The 21,526-nt window shown below is 53.1% G+C and overlaps 1 protein-coding gene across 1 annotated transcript in view; it reads left to right on the forward strand.

Moving 5' to 3' along the window:
• OTOP1 (otopetrin 1) overlaps positions 1-19,699 on the forward strand; it is a 35,577-nt gene extending 15,878 nt beyond the window's left edge. The window contains exons 4-6 of the mRNA XM_047090842.1: positions 5,872-6,002; positions 10,648-11,576; positions 19,529-19,699. Coding sequence (XP_046946798.1) covers positions 5,872-6,002; positions 10,648-11,576; positions 19,529-19,699 — 1,231 coding nt within the window. The remainder of the gene's footprint in view (positions 1-5,871; positions 6,003-10,647; positions 11,577-19,528) is intronic.
• Positions 19,700-21,526: the final 1,827 nt, after the last annotated feature.

A 21,526-nucleotide genomic window follows, 5' to 3' on the forward strand; every position in this document is an offset into this window, starting at 1 on the left:
CGACTCTGCTGTCGGTGACGTTTTCCTTTACGATCCTCGGTTTTCCTCATCTGTAAATGGGGATGAGAGGAGAGCCAGCCTCTGACGACTGAATGAAGTGATTGACATAAACCACGTGCCTGGTGCATAACAAGTGCTCAGTAAGCGTGGGGTCTGTCATTCTCTCCGTCACCTTTCTCTCGAGTGATTGTGAGAATCAAGGGAAAGAATCCATAGGATAGGGAGTGAATTAACTAGATGGAAGGTGTTACCATCACGTAAGGAAGCCCTGGGTGCCCACATACCACCGACTCAAAGAATCAGCATTTGTTTCATAGAAAGATCTCTTATCAGATCATGACAAACAGAAAACTCCCCCAGTACCATTTGAAATGACAACAGATATTTAAGAGATTGATTTATGGGGGCATCTGGGTGGCTCAGCCGGTTAAGCATCAGACTCTTGATTTCGGCTTCGGTCATGATCTTGCGGTTTGTGGGTTGGGGCCCCGGGTCAGCAGTGTGGAATCTGCATGGGGTTCTTTCTCTCTCTTTCCCTCCCTCTCTCTCTGCCCCTCCCCTTGCTCGTGTTTTCTCTCTCTCTCTCTCTCTCAAAATAAACAAATAAACATTAAAAAAGTTAGGAAAGGATTTATGGATGACCCCTGGATAGAACCATTTTGATAGCCCATTGAAATAGAAATAGCTTTCCCCAATCCCGCCATGCAGAAAGGATCAGCCTCAACAGGCAGCAAAGCATTTAATGAGCTGCTACTGTGTGTAGGGTCCACGGCCAGACACTGTCGGGGATATGTGGGGCCAGGTACCCCAGGCACCTGGTGGGATGTCCCGGGGGCTGTGCCCTGGCAGCCCGTGCTATCCTCTGCGGCCCTGAGTGGTCGCCCAGTGGAGAGATATGGACAAACCAGGGACACATGAGTTCTGGGCCCCGAGAACCCAGCAAAGAGCACTTTAATGGCCCCTTTCTCACATTTGATCCGCGCGCGGGCTCTGTAAGGGTAACTCATGGGAACCACGCTTCCCTGCTTTGGAGGGGTGCGGCCCACAGGTCCCAGCAGATTAGGGGACTTACCCCATGTCTCCAGAGTGCAAGTGGCAGGCCTGGGATTTCTGTCCCGGCTTGTCCCACTTTGCATGCCGGGAAGCGAGGAACAGGTGGATCCTTCGCTCTTCCTCCCACAGACGCTTTTTAAGGATTGTGCTTTTTGACCGATAAGATTGCAAGGATACAGTAGGACCTAAGAATCACCTTAATGCCACTTTTGTGGGCTGAATGTGTTTCCCCGAAATTCACATGCCGAAGCCTTAACCTTCAAGGTGATGGTCTTTGGAGGCAGGGCGTTTGGAGGGTAATTAGGTTTAGATGATGTGCTCGGTGGGGTCCCCCATCATGGGATTGGTGCCCTTAGAGGAAGAGACACCAGAGATCTCCGTCTCTCCCTCTCTGCACACCCAGAAGAGAGGCCACGGGAGAGCTCTCACCAAAACCAACCGTGCTGGCACCTTGACCTGTGACTTCCTGTCTGCAGAACCGTGAGAAAGAATGGAGTGTTTTGTTACGGCAGCCCCAGCTGACTGAGACGCCCCCCACCCAGCGGTAACTACCGTTAACATTGCGGGCTGCTTCCTGACAGTTTTTCCATGAATACAGTTTTCAATCCTTTTTTCTTTTTAATTTTTTTATTTTTTAGAGAGAGAGAGAGAGCAGGGAAGGGGCAGGAGAGAGGGAGAGAGAGAGTCTCAAGCAGGCTCTGTGCTCAGTGCAGAGCCCGACGTGGGGCTCAAACCCACCACCCTGGGATCATGACCTGAGCCGAAAGCAGGAGTCGGACGCTTCACTGACTGAGCCACCCGGTGCATCTCCGTTTTCTACTTACGATCACGGCCCTGCCCTTCCTGCTGTGCTTGGTCGTTCCGTTTTATCGTTGGCATTTCCTCCGGTCGGCGTTCGTCTGCGCCACGACCTTTCCTGACCGCCCCGTGGGTCACTGCCGCAGTTAGTCTAACCAGCCGCCCTCTTGTGTTAGTCTGCTCGGGCTGTGGCGACAGAATGCCACACGCTGGGCGGCCGAAACAACAGAAGCGCACGGTCCTCGTGGTTCTGGAGGCTGGACGTCCAAGGTCAAGGTGACAGCAGGGCTGGGTTTGGAGGCCTGCCCGCAGCTGTGTGCTGTGGCCTCACGTGGCCTTTCCTCTGCGCTCGCGGAGAGAGAGAGCTCTCTCTTCCTCTGCTTCTGAGGACACCAGTCCTGTTCGACCGGGACCCCACCATTATGACCTCGCTGAACCTTGATGACTTCCTTAGAGGCCCCATTTCCAAATACAGTCGCGCTGCGGGGTTAGGGCTTTAACGGAAGAATTTTGAGGAGACACAAGCCAGTCCACGGCACCCAATCCTTCTGAAAGTTTTGTTGCTGTTATAAGTCGTACTGTGATGAACGTCCTCAGTCAAACATCTTTGGTGTTTGAACACCTCTGATTATTTGCTTGGGGTAAGTCCCTAGAAGTAGAATCGTTGGGGGTAAAGGGTGAGAGGTTTTCAACAGACGTGTATGGAACATCTCGTCTACCCCCAGAGACTCCTGGCTGAGTGGGGTGGGCTTGCTCACGCATAAAGCGCTTTCTTTGAGGCGTGTTCCTCACGAGGACTTCTCCCACGTTAGCCCTGCCACTTAGGGGCCATAGGATCACCAGCCCCCACTCAGCAGATGAGGAAACCGAGGCTCAAAGAAATGAAGCAAAGCGTCCAAGGTCAAGACACTTGCCTGTGCATGGCTGGGGGGCTCTAATTGTTGGCCGTAAATCCGGGTGACTGCGGTGGCCTCCTGGCTTTGTGGGCGGAGTCTTTCTCTTTCTAATGTCACTCACGCAGTCACAGCCTCGGGACATTCGGGCCCATTCCCCTCCAGGCGGAAAAGGGTCTTTGGCTCTGCTCGGGCATCTGCACTGCCCAGTAAGGCAGCCACCAGCCGCACGGGCCTACTGAGCACTTGAGCTGCGGCTACTTCCAACCGAGACGTGCGGGAAGCGTCTAACACACGTCAGGTTTCGGAGCCTCGGGCGACAAACCGAGTACAAGAGATCTCAGGGATAATTTTTGTTGCTGTTGATTCTATGTTGACATCATAGCAAATTAGATCGGGTTTAAGAGAAAATGATGCAAACTATTTTCACCTGTTCCTTTTTTTTTCTTTTTTTCTTACCACTTTTTAAAAACGTGGCTACAGGAAAATCTGAAATTCTACGTGTGGCTCACATCCGTGCCTTGCACTCTCAGTTTTTGGACGGGACGGCTTGAGGCCAGGCACCCAGACGTTTGGCAACCAGGGTCTGTCATCTGAGGGAACTCCAAGGGATGGGACACACAACTCCGTGCCCACCTCCTTGCTGGGTGTTTGGACGCAAGTCTCTCCCTGTCTCGTGGCCTCTTTCCTAACCTGGACAGCGAGAGGCTTGAATGAAATAACACACAGAGCTTGATTTGGCCTGTTCTGTGTGTAGAGACAAGTGTTAAACATTTTTGAGGTACTCCCCACCTTTAGGTTTTGGATTTCGACTTCTCTAGCAAAACTGGAAGATTCGGCCGTCCCAAACGCACGTGCAGCAGAGGGCCAGAGCTGAGTGGGGGGTGTAGCCTCAGTTTGCTACAGTCCCCACCGCTCCCTAATGGACCCCAGACCTGCTTTATTCGTTGACGTTTCCTGCCAGGCCCTGAAGGCTTCAGAACTTACCACTCCCAGACCTGCTGTCATGTTTGTTTGTTTGTTTGTTTGTTTGTTTGTTTTCTGGTCTTTTGAGCCAGGATTCCACGGCCCCATGTTTTTTGTATGTCCTGGGACTTTTCTCCGATCTAAGAATTCCCCTTAACTTGTTTGGGTCCATTTCTCTTCCCAAGGGTGGGGTTTGGAGGTACAGTAGCTGTGCAAACAGAGCTGAAAGCATAAACTGAGGTCAGAAGTGGCCCCCGGAGGCCTTGTGTTTGTTGTGGTCTGGGGCCATCAGACCCGAGTATGAACAAGGCGGCCTGGAATGAGGAAGTGTCTGCCCTTAGTTTGTAGGACAGTTTCCAGGTCGGACCAACAAGAGGCTGCCAGCTCACGGAGACTCTGCGGCTGCAGGTGGCATTGGCATTATCTCATCGGGACCAGCGGGCCTGGGATTGGACGGTGCCCTGTGCACCAGGAAAGAAGAGAAAAAAAGGAGCCGTGTGCATTATAAGTAGAAGAAAAGGCAGTCGGCCTGAGGCAAACAGCATTGTCTGCATTTGTGCTGGGCCCCGGGGTGAGCTGGCCACAATCTATAGCTGCTGGGCGAGCACAGGGGCAAGCAGATGGGCAAACACCTGTTCCCTTCTCCTCTTGTGCCTGGGTGTTATGCAGCTGCTCCAGGAAGCCAGGGTTCAAATGAGGAAAGTTTGGCTTGTGGTCACTGTGGGAGCCCCCGAGGGGGCAGCTGGGGTTAAAACTCAGAGGAGAGGAAAGGTCAGGGTTGAGGACCCAGTCACACCAGTTTTCCTCTGGGCAGATGGTGGACAAGTGTATGCTTTCACTCTGCCCTTCTTAGTGGGTTACCATTTCATCCTATACTGGTTGCTTCATGGTCACAACGTAGCTGCCACAACTCCAGCCTTCATGTCTGTATTCAAAGCTGTAAACAAAGGGGGGGAGGACAGTACATAGGCTTTTTTATTCTCATCCTTTTCATCACAAAATCAGAAGCTTTTGGGAGTGCCCAGTAGACTTGACTTCACATCCTACTGGCCAGAGTGGCCACGTCAGGCTGTAGGGGAGACCAGACAGCGAGTCTCTGACTTGTTTCAGTTTCTTTTTTTTTTTTTTTAATTGTTTATTGTCATGTCAGCTAACAAATAGTGTATACAGTGTAGTCGTCTTCAGGAGTAGATTCCCATGATTCATCACTTACATACAACACCCAGTGTTCATCCCAACAAGTGCCCTCTTCAATGCCCATCACCCATTTTCCCCGCCCCCACCCCCCGACACCTTCCACCCTTCGTTTTTTTTCTCTTCATTTAAAAATCTCTTATGGTTTACCTCCCTCTCTGTTTGTAACTTACTTTTCTTTCCCTTCCCCTATGGTCTTCTGTGAAGTTTCTCAAATTCCACATACGAGTGAAAATATACGATACCTTTTTCTGACTGACTTATTTCCCTTAGCATCATACCCTCTAGTTCCATCCACCTTGTTGCAAAGATTTCATTCTTTTTCATTGCTGAGTAGCACTTCGTGGTGTGTGTGTGTGTGTGTGTGTGTGTATACACAACGTATGTGTATATGCATATACACACATCACATCTTTATCCATTCATCGGTTGATGGACACTTGGGCTCTTTCCGTATTTGGCTATTGTTGATTCAGTTTCTTTAGAGGTAAGTGGCCAGACAGAGGGGGTGGATGAGGACCATTGGGTTGGCCAGCCAACAGTGAGGGCGTGCCCAACCCTCCACATTTCCAGTGTAGCCCTTCGTCTTTCCGTGATGGTTCTTTCCCCTTCTGGGAGAAAGGGTCCGGGCTGTGGTGGGGTTGGTGCTTGCTTTCAGTAAGCTTCCATGACTGGATCCCAGTTTCTTCTTGTCCCATCGACAATGAGCTGAGTATTGGCAGGTTCAAGATTAAGGCAGAATGCCAAGACTGGTTTTGCAAGTTCCCACGGAACTGTCTCTCCCCGGATAGGGACCCACCTAAGGTCTGAACCGCCTGGCAAAACCAGACTCTCGGCGAAGAAGGAGGCACACGCGCGTGTGTGTGCGTGCATGTGGGAGTGTGTGTGTGCACAATGTCTCCCTCTCACCCCATGGGGCTCGGAGCTTCCCAGGGCGGCTCAGTAACTGAGTCCTTGTGTTTTTCAGGTTTGGGGTGATCCACTCGGTGTTCACTAACCTGCTTCTGTGGACCAATGGTGTCCTGAATGAGTCAAAGCACCAACTTAATGAACATAAGGAACGTCTCATCACGCTGGGCTTCGGGAACGTCACAATAGGTGAGTGATAAGAGTTGTCCCGTCCCCGTGCTGGAACCTCTTAGAAGGCTGCAGAGACCAGAAATGTTCAGAGTCGGAGAGGCAGGTTCCAAAGAACGGCAGGGTCCTTCCACCTCAACGTTGGCCAGACAATCAACTGTTGTTGAAAGTCTTTCAAAACCTCCTAAGCCCCTCATTCTGGTTACGTAAGTAGGACGTGCTGAGGGTAATTGATGGTTTCCTCAGTGACTCAGGGACTTCAGACCCAAGGGTTATCATTTAGGGTACCATTTCTCACGGTACAGTTTGGTATGGAAGTGAATGTCTTTGTTTACAGCTAGGGAAGATTGGCAGTCATTGTGTTTTTAATTAAGCGTCTATTACCAGTTCTTTCTACTAAAAGTATAGCTTTGAAATACCCAGAGAGGTCTCAGGGTTGTCGTTAATTGGTTTGAGTTCATTTGAAGTGTTTTTTTTTTTTTTTTTTTTTTTTTTTACTCTCTCCGGCTTGCACCTAGGGCCCATCCTTATCCCCCACCCCCACCCCCACCCTGCTCCCGTTTGAGAGCCTGCCACACCTCCTTCCAAAGTTCTTTCGCGTTTATGACCTGTCGCTTCTCTATTAGAACAGTGGGGCTGAGAGGAATGTGCAGGGCGGAAATGTGCTGGGAACCGGAGAGCCTAGATTTGGGGATGTTCTCATCACGTCCTGGCTGTGTGACTTTTGGTAACCATTCAATGTCTCTGGGCCTCCCTTTTCTCATTCATAAAGTGAGGGGACCTGAACCAGGTTCCTTCAGGGAGTCCTTTTAGCTTTAATGTATTACTCAGGCACACTCACTGTATGGCCCCAGGCCCGTCGCCCAGGGCGACTTTAAAACAGTTTCCTTACCAGGGACCCCTGGGTGGCTCAGTCGGTTAAGCATGTGACTCTTGATCTCAGCTCAGGTCACGATTTCACGGTGTGTGAGTTCGAGCCCCACATCGGGCTCTGCACTGACAGTGTGGAGCCTGCTTGGGATTCTCTCTCTCCTTACCAGTGGGGTGGGGATGGTGAAGTCAGGGCACACGCTGTTTCTCCAACCCCCAACCCCCGCTCTCCACCGGCAGCCGACTCTTGGGAAAGTCCTTCTCTCTCGTCAACTCTCGTTTCCTCATTGGTGTCAGTGATAGCAATGAAAACAAAGCAAACTTCCCGAGTGTTTGCTGAGGGCCTGGCACGCTGTTCTAGTCCCTTCGTGCGGCTCATTTAATTCTCAAAACACCGTGGGGTAGTCAGTGTTGACCTTATCATACGGATGAAAACATCAAACCACAGAGAAGTTAAGTAACCAGCCCAAGTCCACACAGCAAGTGCTCCAGGAACCTCTGTGGAAAGATGGAATTAGATTGATCTACAAAGAAAAGACTCTGTCAGCTCTAACATTCCGTTGATCTGAGCCTTTCTCCTTGATTTCTTCCCCTGATTTTGCACAGGAGCGCCTTGGGTTACGAGAGGTGGGAAACCGGTTGTGCGGTGAAAAGTGCAGGGTTCTGCAAAAGTGAAGGTGATTTGGGGCGCCTGGGTGGCTCAGTCAGTTAAGCGTCCGACTTCAGCCCGGGTCACGATCTCGCGGTCCGTGAGTTCGAGCCCCTCGTCAGGCTCTGGGCTGATGGCTCAGAGCCTGGAGTCCACTTCCAATTCTGCGTCTCCCTCTCTCTCTGCCCCTCCCCCGTTCATGCTCTGTCTTTCTCTGTCTCAAAAATAAATAAACATTAAAAAAAAAGTTAAAAAAAAAAGTGAAGGTGATTTGTGCTGCCACAGGCTTTCCATTTGATTTTTTTTTAAATTTTTTTTTCAACGTTTATTTATTTATTTTGGGACAGAGAGAGACAGAGCATGAACGGGGGAGGGCAGAGAGAGAGGGAGACACAGAATCGGAAACAGGCTCCAGGCTCTGAGCCATCAGCCCAGAGCCCGACGCGGGACTCGAACTCACGGACCGCGAGATCGTGACCTGGCTGAAGTCAGACGCTTAACCGACTGCGCCACCCAGGCGCCCCTTTCCATTTGATTTTATAACTGGTCTCTACAAGTCACAAATTAAGGCAGTGACAAAGTGTAAAGAAAAAAAAAACCTACAGTAGCACCTACCCAGAAATGCAGTTACGTGCTGTTAATATTAGGTTATTTCTATGTCGTGTCCTATTTCTTGATCTGTAGTTAAGGCCATAGTGTATATATTCAATCTTTTTATTTTTTTGACTACAGCCTACAATAAGAAACAGAACTTGCACGGCAGCTCAAGTGCACATCTGTACGTGTGGACGCATATGCCACGAAATAATAACCTTGCTGTATCAGAGACACTTTCAAATTTCTATTGCATCTGGTATCATTCCATTCCATTCTATTCCATGACAAGTCCTTCCTGTTTAAAAAATACATTGGCAGCTACCCACTAAATTGATTTCGTAACTGAGTGCTCAGCTGTGATATGTATTTATTTTTTTCATTTAATTAATTTATTTATTTTGAGAAAGAGAGAGAGAGAGAGAGAGTGCACGCACACAAGCAGAGGAGGGGCAGAGGGAGAGAGAGAGAGAGAATCCCAAGCAGGCTCCGTGTTGTCAGCTTGGAGCCCGACGTGGGGCTCGATCCCATGACCATGAGATCGTGACCCAAGCCGATATTAAGAGTTGCACACTTAACCAACGGAGCCACCCGGGTGCCCCCTTGTGACATGCATTTTAAAAATGCTGTGTATACAATTTATTCTTACTTGTTTCCATTGTTATGTAACATGATCACTTTCCTGTACCATTAAAACACAACTTCACTATAATTTTTAATGGCAGCCTACTATTCCATTGTATGAATGTATCAAAATTCGCTTAACAGTTTCTAAATTGTTGGACACTGAAATGTTTCTCTTTTTCTCTCCAGTGCGCGCGCGCGCGCGCGCACACACACGCACACACACACACACACGGTTTTACCTAATGCTTTGATTACACTTTTTGGCTTTGATTACATTTTTGACTCGTCCCTCAAAACAGATTGGAATTCTAGGTCCGAGACTACAGCTGCATCATCTTTAAGGCTTCTGTTACATATTTTCTTATTTATGTATAGCACGTGCCCTCCTTGTTATGAAATCGCTCTTTATACCATTGCCAAGTGCCTTCCGGAAAGTGGTGCCAACTCGTGGGCCAAGCATTGGAGTTTGATGGTTCCCGTCTCACACTACACGTGCTAGTATCCAATATTCTCAAGAGGAAACGCTTTGCTCATGAGAAGGGGCATTTTCCCTCACAAAGTTACTTAACAAACTTTTAGGGGCACCTGGGTGGCTCAGTCCATTAAGCATCTGACTCTTGATTTGGGCTCAGGTTATGATGACCTCAGTGTTGTAAATTCAAGCCCCGTATGGGACTCTGCTCTGGATGTGGAACCTGCTTGGGATTCTCTCTCTCTCCCTCTCCCTCCGCCCCTCCTCTGCTTGTGTGCTCTCTTTCTCTCTCTCAAAAAAAGTCAATAAACGGGGCGCCTGGGTGGCGCAGTCGGTTAAGCGTCCGACTTCGGCCAGGTCACGATCTCGCGGTCCGTGAGTTCGAGCCCCGCGTCGGGCTCTGGGCTGATGGCTCGGAGCCTGGAGCCTGTTTCCGATTCTGTGTCTCCCTCTCTCTCTGCCCCTCCCCCATTCATGCTCTGTCTCTCTCTGTCCCAAAAATAAATAAACGTTGAAAAAAAAATTAAAAAAAAAAGTCAATAAAAATAAAAAATAATTTAAAAATCACACATGTAAATCATATGCACATAGAAAGTTTAGAGCATACAAGGAAGCAAAACTCGGAGGAAAGTAATACAGTACACACCTTACACTTACACAGTGTTACATGCCAATGGTACCTCCACAAATCCATGAAGCTGGGGGAAAGAGACACAATAGAACTTTCTTTTACTGAAAAAAAAAAAAAACCCAGAAAGAAAAACAGAAAGGAAAAAAAAATTTGCCTGCCACGTTCCCACCCAGAAATAACCATTGTTGGCATTTTAGCTTCTATCTTTCCAGATTTCTTCTATGTGTCTGTCTATCATCTATACATCTATAATTTATTTTCAACGTTTATTTATTTTTGGGACAGAGAGAGACAGAGCATGAACGGGGGAGGGGCAGAGAGAGAGGGAGACACAGAATCGGAAACAGGCTCCAGGCTCTGAGCCATCAGCCCAGAGCCCGACGCGGGGCTCGAACTCACGGACCGCGAGATCGTGACCTGGCTGAAGTCGGACGCTTAACCGACTGCGCCAACCAGGCGCCCCCTATACATCTATAATTTATAAAAATGGAATTATACTCTCTCCTCCTCAGCGAGCTTCTCTTATGCAAAATCTTGTGGACATCTTTGCATGTTCAGTAAATTTGTATAATAGCATTTCAAAGGGCTGGTGTAGGTACGGATCGATGGGTATAATGTGACTCACGGAGGTAGTGCTCATTGGGGGGTAGTCATGGCCGTCAATTTAGCCACGATATTAAACGTGGTAACAAGGCACAACACAGAGCTTTAATTCAACGGGAACACCCACGCGTGACTCCTCAGTGACGCTATTTACTCGTGTTCTTCCACCTGCCCACTCAACATGCCAACCTCCCTCCCGTGCATTCTCTCTCGCCCCCAGTCTTGGACGACCACACGCCTCCGTGTAACTGCTCGCTCCCGACGCTCTGCTCGGCCATCTCACACGGGATCTACTACCTCTATCCCTTCAACATAGAGTATCAGATCCTGGCTTCCATGATGCTCTACGTCCTGTGGAAAAACATCGGACGCAAAGTTGACGGCCACCAGCATCAGAGCATGCGGTTCAAGTTCCGCGGGGTCGTGGTGGGCTCGGTCCTGGGCCTGAGCGTGCTGGCCGCCACGATCGGGGTCGTGGTGGTGTATCTGATTCAGATCGGGCGCTCCAAATCCAAGAGCGAGTCGGCGCTCATCATGTTCTACCTGTATGCCATCGCCTTGCTGATACTCATGGGGGCCGCCGGGCTGCTTGGCATCCGGATTTACAGGATAGACCAGAAATCACTGGATGAGTCCAGAAGCCCGGCCCGCAAACTGGATGCCGACCTCTTGGTGGGCACCGCCTCCAGCTCCTCGCTCATCTCCTGGGGTTCCATCTTGGCCGTGCTCTGTGCCGAAGCCTGCCCCCCCTACACCTGGTTCAACCTGCCCTACTCCGTCCTGATGATTGTTGAGAAATACGTCCAGAACCTCTTCATCATTGAGTCTATCCACCGAGAGCCGGAGATGCTGTCTGAGGACATCAGAACCCTGCGAATGGTCACCGTCTGCAGCGGCAATGCCATGCCCCTCTCCTCTTCCGGCCTCAGGAACGGGGCTGTGGCCGGGGACGCGGCTTCCCCAGGCGGCGAGATGCTCCGCGCGGCCAACGGAAACACGTGTCTGAGAGAAAGCTGTGGCGGAGAGGGGGGCGAGGGGAGCCGGGAAGGGACCCCGGGCCCCTCCTGCCGCCCCGGTTTCTTGCAGGGCGACGGCAAGAGAAGCGTCTTGAAGAACATCGCAGCCTTTCTGTTCCTCTGCAATATTTCGGTAACGTGCATTAAGTTATTCACCTTAAACATGATCTATGTTCCTTGCTTTTCTTCCCCCCCCCCCAGAGAAGGAGTGAGGGAAGCTTATTATCAAAATGATGTAAGTGTGGGGTGAAAAAATGAGGCTGCAATGAAGGCGTCTCCTCCACAAACCCACTTGCTGAGCACTGCCCTGTGCCGGGGGCTGGGGTCGGGGCTAACGATTGCAGGTGACAAGACCCCCATCTCTGTTGGTCAGCAGCCCTCCCGGGTGACATCCGTAACAGATCTGCCCCACGGAGGGCAGGGAGAGGCGGAAGGAGGCCACTCCAGCTTTGTAGGTGATGGTTTTATTTTTTACTTATTTATTTTTATTTATTTATTTTTTTGTAGGTGACGGTTTTAATAGGCGAGGGGAACTTACATACGAGGCTTGTCTTGGGCAACAGCAAGACGAGTGGGGTCCCTGTACCTGCCTGCTAGATGGCAGAAGTCCAAATGCAGAGAGAGGCTTAACTGGGTTGGGTCGCGCATGCCGTGCAGGTGTTCTCAACGCCACGTCATTATTTCAGGGCTGTGTCCTTGCAGCAGCTTCTGGGAGCGGAAAGGGCGAGGAGAACCCACGTTCCAAGGACAAGGGAGGGGGCGGGTGAGGAGCCTGTGAGGGCTCGGGGGGCCGACCGGCGGTCACTTCTTTTGGATGGCCTTCCCCGATAACCTCTTCCTCCGAGAGGTCACAGTGTAGGGGGGAAGGGACACAAGGAAAACATACAGCGAGTAGGGCAAGTGTTGGCACAGAGTACGTGCAAAGTGTAACGGGAGCATGGATCTAGGGAGGGACTCTAGTGAGTCGGGGATGCTTGAGGTGAGGCCCAGACTCAGGAGAGCTTTTGGCTGCAAAGAACAGAAAGCTTGGCCAGCAGTCTCTTCAGTCTTAAAGATGAGAATCCTGAAGGTTGGCTATTCGGGGTTGGTCCGGCAGCCGAGCCCTTTGACCAAGGATCTAGGTGGCTGTCCGTCCTTCCACTCGACCACGCTTTCGTGTGGTGCGGACTGCCACGCAGTCACAGAGTGGCTGCAGCAGCACCAAGCATCACATCAGGGCTTAAGACACGAGGAAGGACTAGGGCCAGGCAGCGGCTTTCCCATGGCCACCCCTAGCCGCGAGGGAGGCCGGGGAAGTGGATGGTTTCCAGCCTGCAGCCTCTGATGGCAAGTAGCAACGTGGAAGGCGTATGGTAACTCCGTTTCGGCTGCCCGGGTTCTGAGGAACGGTTGGAGGTTTACCAGGTGGCCAAGGCAAGCATTGAGCACAGAGGGCGTGCGCGGTTCAAAGACTCAGAGGCGGAAGCCGCCGCGGCCTCCTTGGGGAGCAGCAAAGTAGTTCAGCATGAATTCCACACACGTCGGGGAGAGCCGCGGCGGGGGAAAGAGCAAGGCGGGTCTCGCCTGTGGGTCTGGCTCGAGCGGAGCTTCGTCAGCCCGGCCGGGTCTGGTCCTCGTGCCGAGGGCCACAGGGGACCCTCTCGGTTTGTGTCTTGGTTGGGTCCCCTTAGCAGCGGTGTGCGGGAAGGATGGAGACAGGCGAGCCCAAGGGCGGGGACACCTGGACGGAAGCCCTGAAGCAGCCCAGATGGGAAATGATGGCCCCCTGGCAGGGGGCCAGGGCAGGGCAGTGGCCTGGGGGTACACAGCCAGGGCAGCGGCCGCGGGCATGGAGAGAGGACAAAGGAAGAGAGAGCCCCGTGCCTTGTTGGGATCCGTTCTAGAGATCCACAGTAGGATGGCAGGGCTTGGTGACCAAGGGAGGGGCCAGCTGCCTCTGGCACCACGCGGGCCTCGAAATGACCGTGGCTGGCGGGAGGGTGGGGACGCCCCGCCCACAGCGCCTGCCTGTCGTCACGGTCAGCTCTCTGCAGCCGCCGGGGCTATGCCGTTTCCCCATCAGCTCCCTGGCTTTCGAGCTTCCTCCGCCTAGTTTCAGCGGGGGGCGTGCCCAGGGACCGCCAATTTTGATGTCACGCCAAGGCCACAACGCTGGGAGGGTCCCTCTGAAGCCGAGATGGCCACGTGTCTGCCCATCAAATCTGATTCTTGCTTTGGGCCACCAGGACCTCGGTCCCCCTCCAGCCCGGCAGACGGTTACGAGGAGCTCTGAAGGGAGAAGGGGCCCCAGGCGAGCCTGGGTCCAGGTGGGCCCGCGTCTTTCATGGAATAGACATTTCTGGAGCATGTGCTGGGCACAGCAGGGAATGAAGGAACCGAACGGGAGAGAGAGAGAGACAGATTAGTGACTATCGCGGGGCTGCGTTTTATGTGAGGCTTGTATTCCAGAGAGGCATGTATCCACTCAGATCTTTCTTTGTTAATGTTTTTATTTATTTATTTTCTTTTTGGAAAGAGAGAGAGAGAGAGAGAGGCAGAGAGAGAGGGAGACACAGAATCCGAAGCAGGCTCCACACTGTCAGTGCAGAGCCTGATGCGGGGGTCAAACCCACGAGCCATGAGATCATGACCCGAGCCGAAGTCGGAGGCTTAATGGACTGAGCCACCCAGGCGCCCTCAGCTTACATCTTACAAAGTCAGAGTTGGTTCCAGAATCCCCCTAACATGTGTTGTTTTTGTACACACCCAGAGGTAGGAATCTCTCTCTCTTCAGCAAGTTCAGGAAAGCCGCTTTCCACACGGGTTCTTTGCTTGACCGCTGGTGAGGCGCTTGGCTTGTGGTTTCGGACCAGCTCGACCAAGAACCGCGTGGCCATGGTAGACTCTGATGGTAACTGATGGTCCGTCGGGACCCGACGGCCGGACTCAGGGCTCTGTCCTGGGAGGGGGACCCGTGTCATCTCTTCACCTCCGTGCTCCACCCCCGGTGTCCCCAGGCCCTGCCTCTGTTCACCGGGGAGTGAGCCGGAAGACAGAAATCATTGTGGGGTGATGTCCGGGGGGGCCCTCAGCAGCCCCACGGGCCACACGCGCACCCGCGGTCCATCCCACGAGGCCGTGAAGCCCCTGGCAGAGGGTGAGACTCGTCATCCTCCAGGACCAGGTGCCGGAACAGAGGCCGCAGCCGGAGGTGCTGGTGGGCACGTCCACGTGGGGACGGCAGCGGCCATGGGGACAGACGAGGGTGGCGGGCGGGACGGTGGGATTTAGGGAGGGGGGGAAGGGGGAGGGGACCGTCTGGGCAGAATGACGGGCATGGGGAGGCCACGGGGAGCGTGTGGATGCATGGCCAAGTAGGGCTTGCGGGACGTGCTCCTGGGGCGGGAACGAGACCCGCCTGGCTGAGCACGACGAGCAAAGGGAGGGACACGAGAGAGGCGCCAGGGTGGACCACGCGGGGTCTCAGCAGCCACAGCCACCGCCGGGACGGAACCCTGAATGCAGCAGGAAACCGTCGAAGGGTTTTAAGGTAGTGACAGGATGCGATTCGTGCTTTTTCTTTTTTGACTCAGTCGAACCTTTAATTGTAGGCAATACCACGTAACACAAGCGTTTACCATAATATTTACCATTTTAATCATTTTATTTTATTTATTTATTTTTAAATTTTTTTTAATGTTTATCTTTGAGACAGAGAGAGACAGAGCATGGACGGGGAGGGGCAGAGAGAGGGAGACACAGAATCTGAAACAGGCTCCAGGCTCCGAGCCGTCAGCACAGAGCCCGACGCGGGGCTCGAACTCACGGACCGCGCGATCATGACCTGAGCTGAAGTCGGACGCTCAACCGACTGAGCCACCCAGGCACCCCACATTTTATTTTATTTTATTTTATTTTATTTTATTTTATTTTTTTAAATTTTTTTCAACGTTTTTATTTATTTTTGGGACAGAGAGAGACAGAGCATGAACGGGGGAGGGGCAGAGGGAGAGGGAGACACAGAATCGGAAACAGGCTCCAGGCTCCGAGCCATCAGCCCAGAGCCTGATGCGGGGCTCGAACTCACAGACCGCGAGATCGTGACCTGGCTGAAGTCGGACGCTTAACCGACTGCACCACCCAGGCGCCCCCACATTTATTTTTTTAAAGAGTTGATTGATTGATTTAGAGGGAGCGAGTGGGGGAGGGGCAGAGAGAGAGGGAGAGAGAATCCCAGGCAGGCTCTACACTCACCGTCAAGCGCAGAGCCCGACGCGGCGCTCAAACCCACAACCCGCGAGATGGCGACCTGAGCCGAAATGAAGAGTCAGACGCTCAACCCACTGAGCCACCCGGCGCCCGCCTTCTAACCATCCCAGAGCATACGGTCCAGGAGTGCGAAGGGCACTCCTCACCACCACCCATTGCTGAAACCTGTTCGCCTTGCGAAACTGAAATTCTGTAACCGGGAAACAAGCCCCTGTTCCCCACCGCCACCCCCCGGCCCCCCGCAACCCCGTCCTACCTCTGGGTTCGACCACACCGTGCAGTTCATGTGAGTCGAGTGTTCACGGAGTGTTTGTCTCTTTGCGACTGGCTTGTCCCACTTAGCGTAACGTCCCCCAACATCAGCCACGTGGTAACGTGTGAAGGCGGGGGGAGAGATGTCAAGAACAACTCCCTGGTTCTGGCCCGAGTTCCCGGGGACACGGTGACACTATTTATGGAGACTGGGGACTCCGAAGGGGCGGCAGGCTCGGGAGGGGCTCGGGGTGGAAGGAAGACCCCGGGTTTAGTACCGGACGCGTCCACTCGTAAGGCGCCTCTGCGACCTCAGGCGGACATCCAAGCAGATGTTTGGGTTTCCTACTGCTGTGTAGCAAACGACCCCCAGTGCAGGTCAAAACCAGCAGCTGTTTCATTAGGTCTTACGACCTTGTGGGTTAGAAATTCTGGCAGAGCTCGGCTGGGAAAGTCTCGTCTTCCTCGTGGCATCGACTGAGGCTGGTGGGCGGGCTGGAATCGAGGGCCCAAGGTCTGGTGGCTGGGGTGGGGGTGGCTGAGAGGGCTCAGCTGGGACCCTCGGCTGCAGTGTCTACACACGGGCCCTCCAGCATGGCGGTCTCGGGGTCGGGGGGCTTCTGAGGTGGCGGCTCGGGGCCCAGCGGCCAACCTGCCGAGACTGGAGGTGCCAGTCTCTCGGGGCCCGTGTGGATGTCGCGTGGCATCAGTCCTGCCTGCCCCATGCCCTGGGTCAAGCAGTGGCAGCGTCCCCCGGATTCAAGGGAAGGGGACACAGCCCCGCCTCCCACTGGCATGAAAAGCAAAAACACTCCACGGCAGATCTAAATATTGGGTCTCAGGAAAGAGGGCCAGTCGTCTGTCCTGGCCTTCTCTGCCCACTGTCTTCCGTCCGTTCCTCTCTCTCCTGAAGATATAGCCACCGGCTGGCTACCGAGGGCCGGCGCGGCTGTGAGTGATGCCTTAGGGGGCTTGCGAACCAGAGGTCCGGGCTGGCAGTAAACGGTCAGGCAGGAGACCCCTTCTAGCGAAGCGCCCCCCGCAGAGAACGAGCCGAGAGGGAGCGAGGTCACGCCTGGCACTGTCTCCGATCAGAAGGCCCAGGCGGGTGAGAGGGGCTTCCTCAGGGGGTGACAGGGGCTGGGTGGTGAGTGTTCTGGGAAACTGGCCCCGGGGCAGGGAGCTTATCTCATTGCAGGAGGAGGATGGTGGGCCACGTGACGGGGACCCAGGGTGTGGGGGACACCTGGGCAGTGGGCTTTAGGGGGTCGATTTCGTTTTCAGTGGCTGTGAGGGCTGGTGGGAAGGGATGTGGTCTCGCAGAAGGAGCGAGTCTGGCAGCGGAGTGGTGAGTGGGCCCGTCAGGGGCGCCGTGGAAGCCGGATGGTCAGGAGGCCTCCGTGGTGGCCTGGGTGACAGGGGACAGCGATGGCCGGGCAGGTGCACGTGGACAGAAACGGGTCCACTGACGCCAGGGCGTCGTGGAGGCACAGTCCTCCGGGCTCGCCATGGGCTGGCTGGCAGGTGCAGCGTCTTGAGGGAAAGAGGGAACACGAGGGTGATGCCTGGCGTGTGACCGGCCACGAGGAGGAAGATGTCGCGGGTGAGAGGGGGAGTTTGAGACGCAAGTAAGACGCCAAGTAGCCCGTGGGGTCCTCGAGGGCAGATCAGGCGAGTAATTCAGACGGGGGGAGTCATCGGCCCATAGCTGGTGTTTATTTACAGCCAAGGCTGGGTGAGCTCGTTCAGGGGTTGCGTGTGTAGGGGACCCAGGGGTGAGCCCTCCAGCCAACAGAGAGAGACCGAGCGGAGGAGGAAGCGGGAAGGAGCCGGGAAGAACCAGCCAGGGTGGTTGGAGGCGCCTTAAGGGTCACGGAGCCTGAGGTCACAGTGGGCAGAGATACAGAGGGGACCGTACGGAGAGGCTAGTGAACCGGTGCATCAGTTCCTGCCGCTGTGTAAGGAATTACCCCGCGCTCGGCAGCGTGAACAACACCTGGCTGTTAATGTTGTGGAGTCTGGAGGTCGGGAATCCCAGCGTGGCTTAGCCGGTGCCTCTGCTCAGCTGACCGCCGGGGGATCTTTCCAAACCCACTTTCGTGGCTGTTGACGGGATTCACTTCCTGGTGGGTTGTTGGGCTGAGGGCGTGAGTTCCTGACCTCCCTCCGCTCCTGGCCGCGGGGCCTCGCCACGGGGCAGGTCACACACAACAGGGCGGCCGGCTTCCTCTCTTGCAGGACTCCCCGGTCCTTCTGCCACCTAATCTCAGAGGTGACGTCTCACGCCTTCTGTCACATTCTGATGTTTGAAGCGAGTCATGAGGCTCAGCCTGACCCAAGGGGAGGGGCTTCCACAAGGACGTGACTCCCGGGAGGTGGCATCGGTGGGGGGGAGGGGGCGGTCATCCAAGAGGCTGCCTGCCACCATGCAAGGGTGGAGAAAGTTCCAGAAGTGTGCAGTGTAAAAGAGAAGCAGGCCCAGGAGACCGGCTGTAGCAGGGGAGGTGGAGGAGGAGGACCTGGGGCGGGGAGACTGAGGCAGGACCAGTGCGTAGCTTCCGCAAGCGACAGCAACGATAGGTCACTGCTTTAGGTTTTGCAAACACAGTTGCCATTTTATTCTCACGTGAGCCCTCTGTGACAGGTGTCTGTAGTCCCACCTTCCAGCTGAGGAAACTGAGGCTCGGGGAGGTTAAATGGCACTCTGTGAGTGCCCCAAACCCAGGTCCGGCTCCAAAGCAGGGGCTCCTCCCCTGAGCAGGGGGATGTGAGCAAGGCCTGGGCTGTCTCTCCAGGTCAAGCCAGAAAGCCCCACGTGGCTGGGGTCTCCAGGCACCAATGTTGGGATGTAAAGGCGGGTGTGATAAACGGGTTGACCTCTGCTGTAGGTAAGCCCGGGGGGCTGTGCACATAGGAGCTCCTTCCCAGCCTGGTTAGATCATGGAGGGCTTCCTGGAAGGAGGAGTGTCTCGGGACTTGGAAGAAGGTAGGATTCAGCCGAAGAAGGAAGACAGAGAGCCCTTGACAGAGGGAGAGGCAGGAGCAAAGCCCTGAAGGCTTGGAGGAGAGTCACATCCAGCCTTCGGAGGCTGAAGTGAAGGGCGTGGTGAGGGACGTGGTGGCAGTTAATTGCGGTCAAACTCAGTGCCCCGTCACTGAGGGAATCTGGACGTTGTCCTGAAGGCTCCTGGGAGCCACTGGCGCGTGACAAGCAGAGGAGTGGCAAGGTCAGATGTGCCCTTTATAAAGATCGCTTCCACAGCAGGGTCAGGGTGGATGGAAGGCGTCTGCTGGAGTTGGGGCGGGGCATTTGGAGGCACTGTGGCAGTTCAGGCGGGGGATACTGAGGTCCCCACCAAGGTGAGGGCTGTGGGGACAGAGAGAGTCGGGTGGGTGTGGGTAGCATCCACTCGGGAGGGGGCTGAGGAGGCCGGAAGAGTCAGGCAGGCTCGTTGGATTTGGAGAGCTCCAGGGGGGACGTTGCAGGGACAGGTGTGACTCTGAGTCCCCGAGTCCAGGCCGGCGCCTGGGGGTCGCGTGGGGCTCCCCAGGCGGCTGCTGGCACGGGCCCCTCTTCTCTTGTAGCTCTGGGTCCCTCCCGCCTTCGGCTGCCGCCCCGAGTACGACAACGGATTAGAGGAGATTGTCTTTGGCTTTGAACCCTGGATCATTGTGGTCAACCTGGCCATGCCTTTTTCTATTTTCTACCGAATGCACGCAGCTGCCGCTCTCTTTGAGGTCTATTGTAAGATATAGTCTGTGTCCACATCCAAGCCCGAGGAGTGACCTAACAAGAGAATTCACTGGAGCCACCTGCGAATGGCCAGGCTGGGCAAATATCACCTGACAAATGCACGGAGGGTTGTCTTTGCGGCAATTATTTCCCGTGAGCTGGAATTGTCTATCACCCCGGATGAATGTGAGCGCGTTAGATCAACGTCGGTGAGGCGGCTGAGATTTGGTCTCGGGTAGTGAATTCTCACCAAACTCAAATTCTTTTATCTCCTTTTATTTATTTATTTATTTTTGAGAGAGAGAGAGAGAGAGGGAGCACGAGCGGTAGAGGGAGAGAGAATCTTTAGCAGGTTCCGTGCCCAGTGCAGAGCCCGATTTGGAGCCCGACGCGGGGCTCGAGTCCCTGACCGTGAGATCATGACCTGAGCTGAAACCAAGCAGTCTGCCGCTTCACCCACTGAGCCACCCAGCGCCCCTTCTCTCCTTTTAAACGGGATCCTCTGTGTTTTTTTAGAAGAATGTGATCCCAGGTTGGGGGCAAAAAAACATTATGCGGTTTGTTTTTCATAACAGTTGTTTTCTATCATCACGTTACTGCCTACAACTCTTCTGACCGGCTGCGTAGTACAATGCTCCTGACGTTTTATCCCTCCCAGAGCTGATCAATGCCGATACAATCGCGCTTAGTTTATATTGTACTTTCTGAATATGTTTAATTTTTTGAACAAAGTTACGTTTTTCATCCGGATGGAAATTAGCGTACGGATCAATACGGAGACCTATTTCTTCCTGGAAATTTCGGCACATTTTTGTGATCATTTTATTTTTAAAAAGAAATTTTACTATTCTCTCTCACTGTAAATACATACATGCCTATTACAGAAAACGTGGACATTTTGGAAGAGTAGAGAGAAAACATCACTTAGGACACTACTGTTGGGTTGACGATCACTTTAACACCTTGTTGTATTTCCCAGAGGTGAAATGAGATTCACGGCGTTCTTTTCATTGTCATTATTATGCTTGCCACTGGTGATCTGACATGTCCAATTTTGTATCCATTTCCCCCCCACTTAACAATAGAGCATAAACCTTTCCTCCAGGTGGTTTTCCAGGCTTTGTAAATATCATTTTGCTACTGTGTTGAAGTTCATCAGATGCATGTGCCATAGTTAGTCTTCCTATTGGCGTTAGAGTGTTTATCCTGGTGGGTTTTTTTAAGGGCTGCTGCAAAAATCCACTATCTTTGTAAAGCATTTCCCATATATCATAATTGCTTCTTTACGATATACACTTAAAATCTGGATGTCTATTCCAAAGGTTGTAAATATTTTAAAGCCTCTTAAGAAATAATGATGTTTGGAAGGCCTTTTTACGTGCTTTGCCATAATTATTTTAAGATCATAATAAAATTAGCTTATTTCCTATAAATACTAATGTGAGTATCTTTTCATCTGCGTGTATTTTGTTTGTTTGATAGCACGGGCAAATGGCACGTTAAGAAACACCAATTTTTTTTTTGTTGTTACATGACAAAAATACCTTAAGTTCTAGGGAAAAAACTAAAGACAACGGGCAGATAGACCGAAAACAAAGTCAAAGATGATCTGTCATACCTTCTATTTAGGGTGGTGGTTTTCAACCTGGTGCCATCCTGTCTCCAAGGGGACATTTGGCAAAGCGTGGAGACACTTCTTATCGTTACTGCCATGCGGGCGACAGGTGTCTGGTGGGCAGAGAGCAGGGGTGCAGGTCGGCACCCTACAGTGCACGGCACGGCCCCCACCACAAAGAGTTATCTGGCCCCAAAGGTTCATAGTGCCCAGCATGAGGAACTGTGATCTAGAG

The sequence above is a fragment of the Lynx rufus genome, unplaced genomic scaffold, assembly GCF_022079265.1.
Source record: "Lynx rufus isolate CCGP_SWC_20201006 ecotype Redwood Valley unplaced genomic scaffold, mLynRuf1.p SCAF_3, whole genome shotgun sequence".
Taxonomy (NCBI): Eukaryota; Metazoa; Chordata; class Mammalia; order Carnivora; family Felidae; genus Lynx; species Lynx rufus.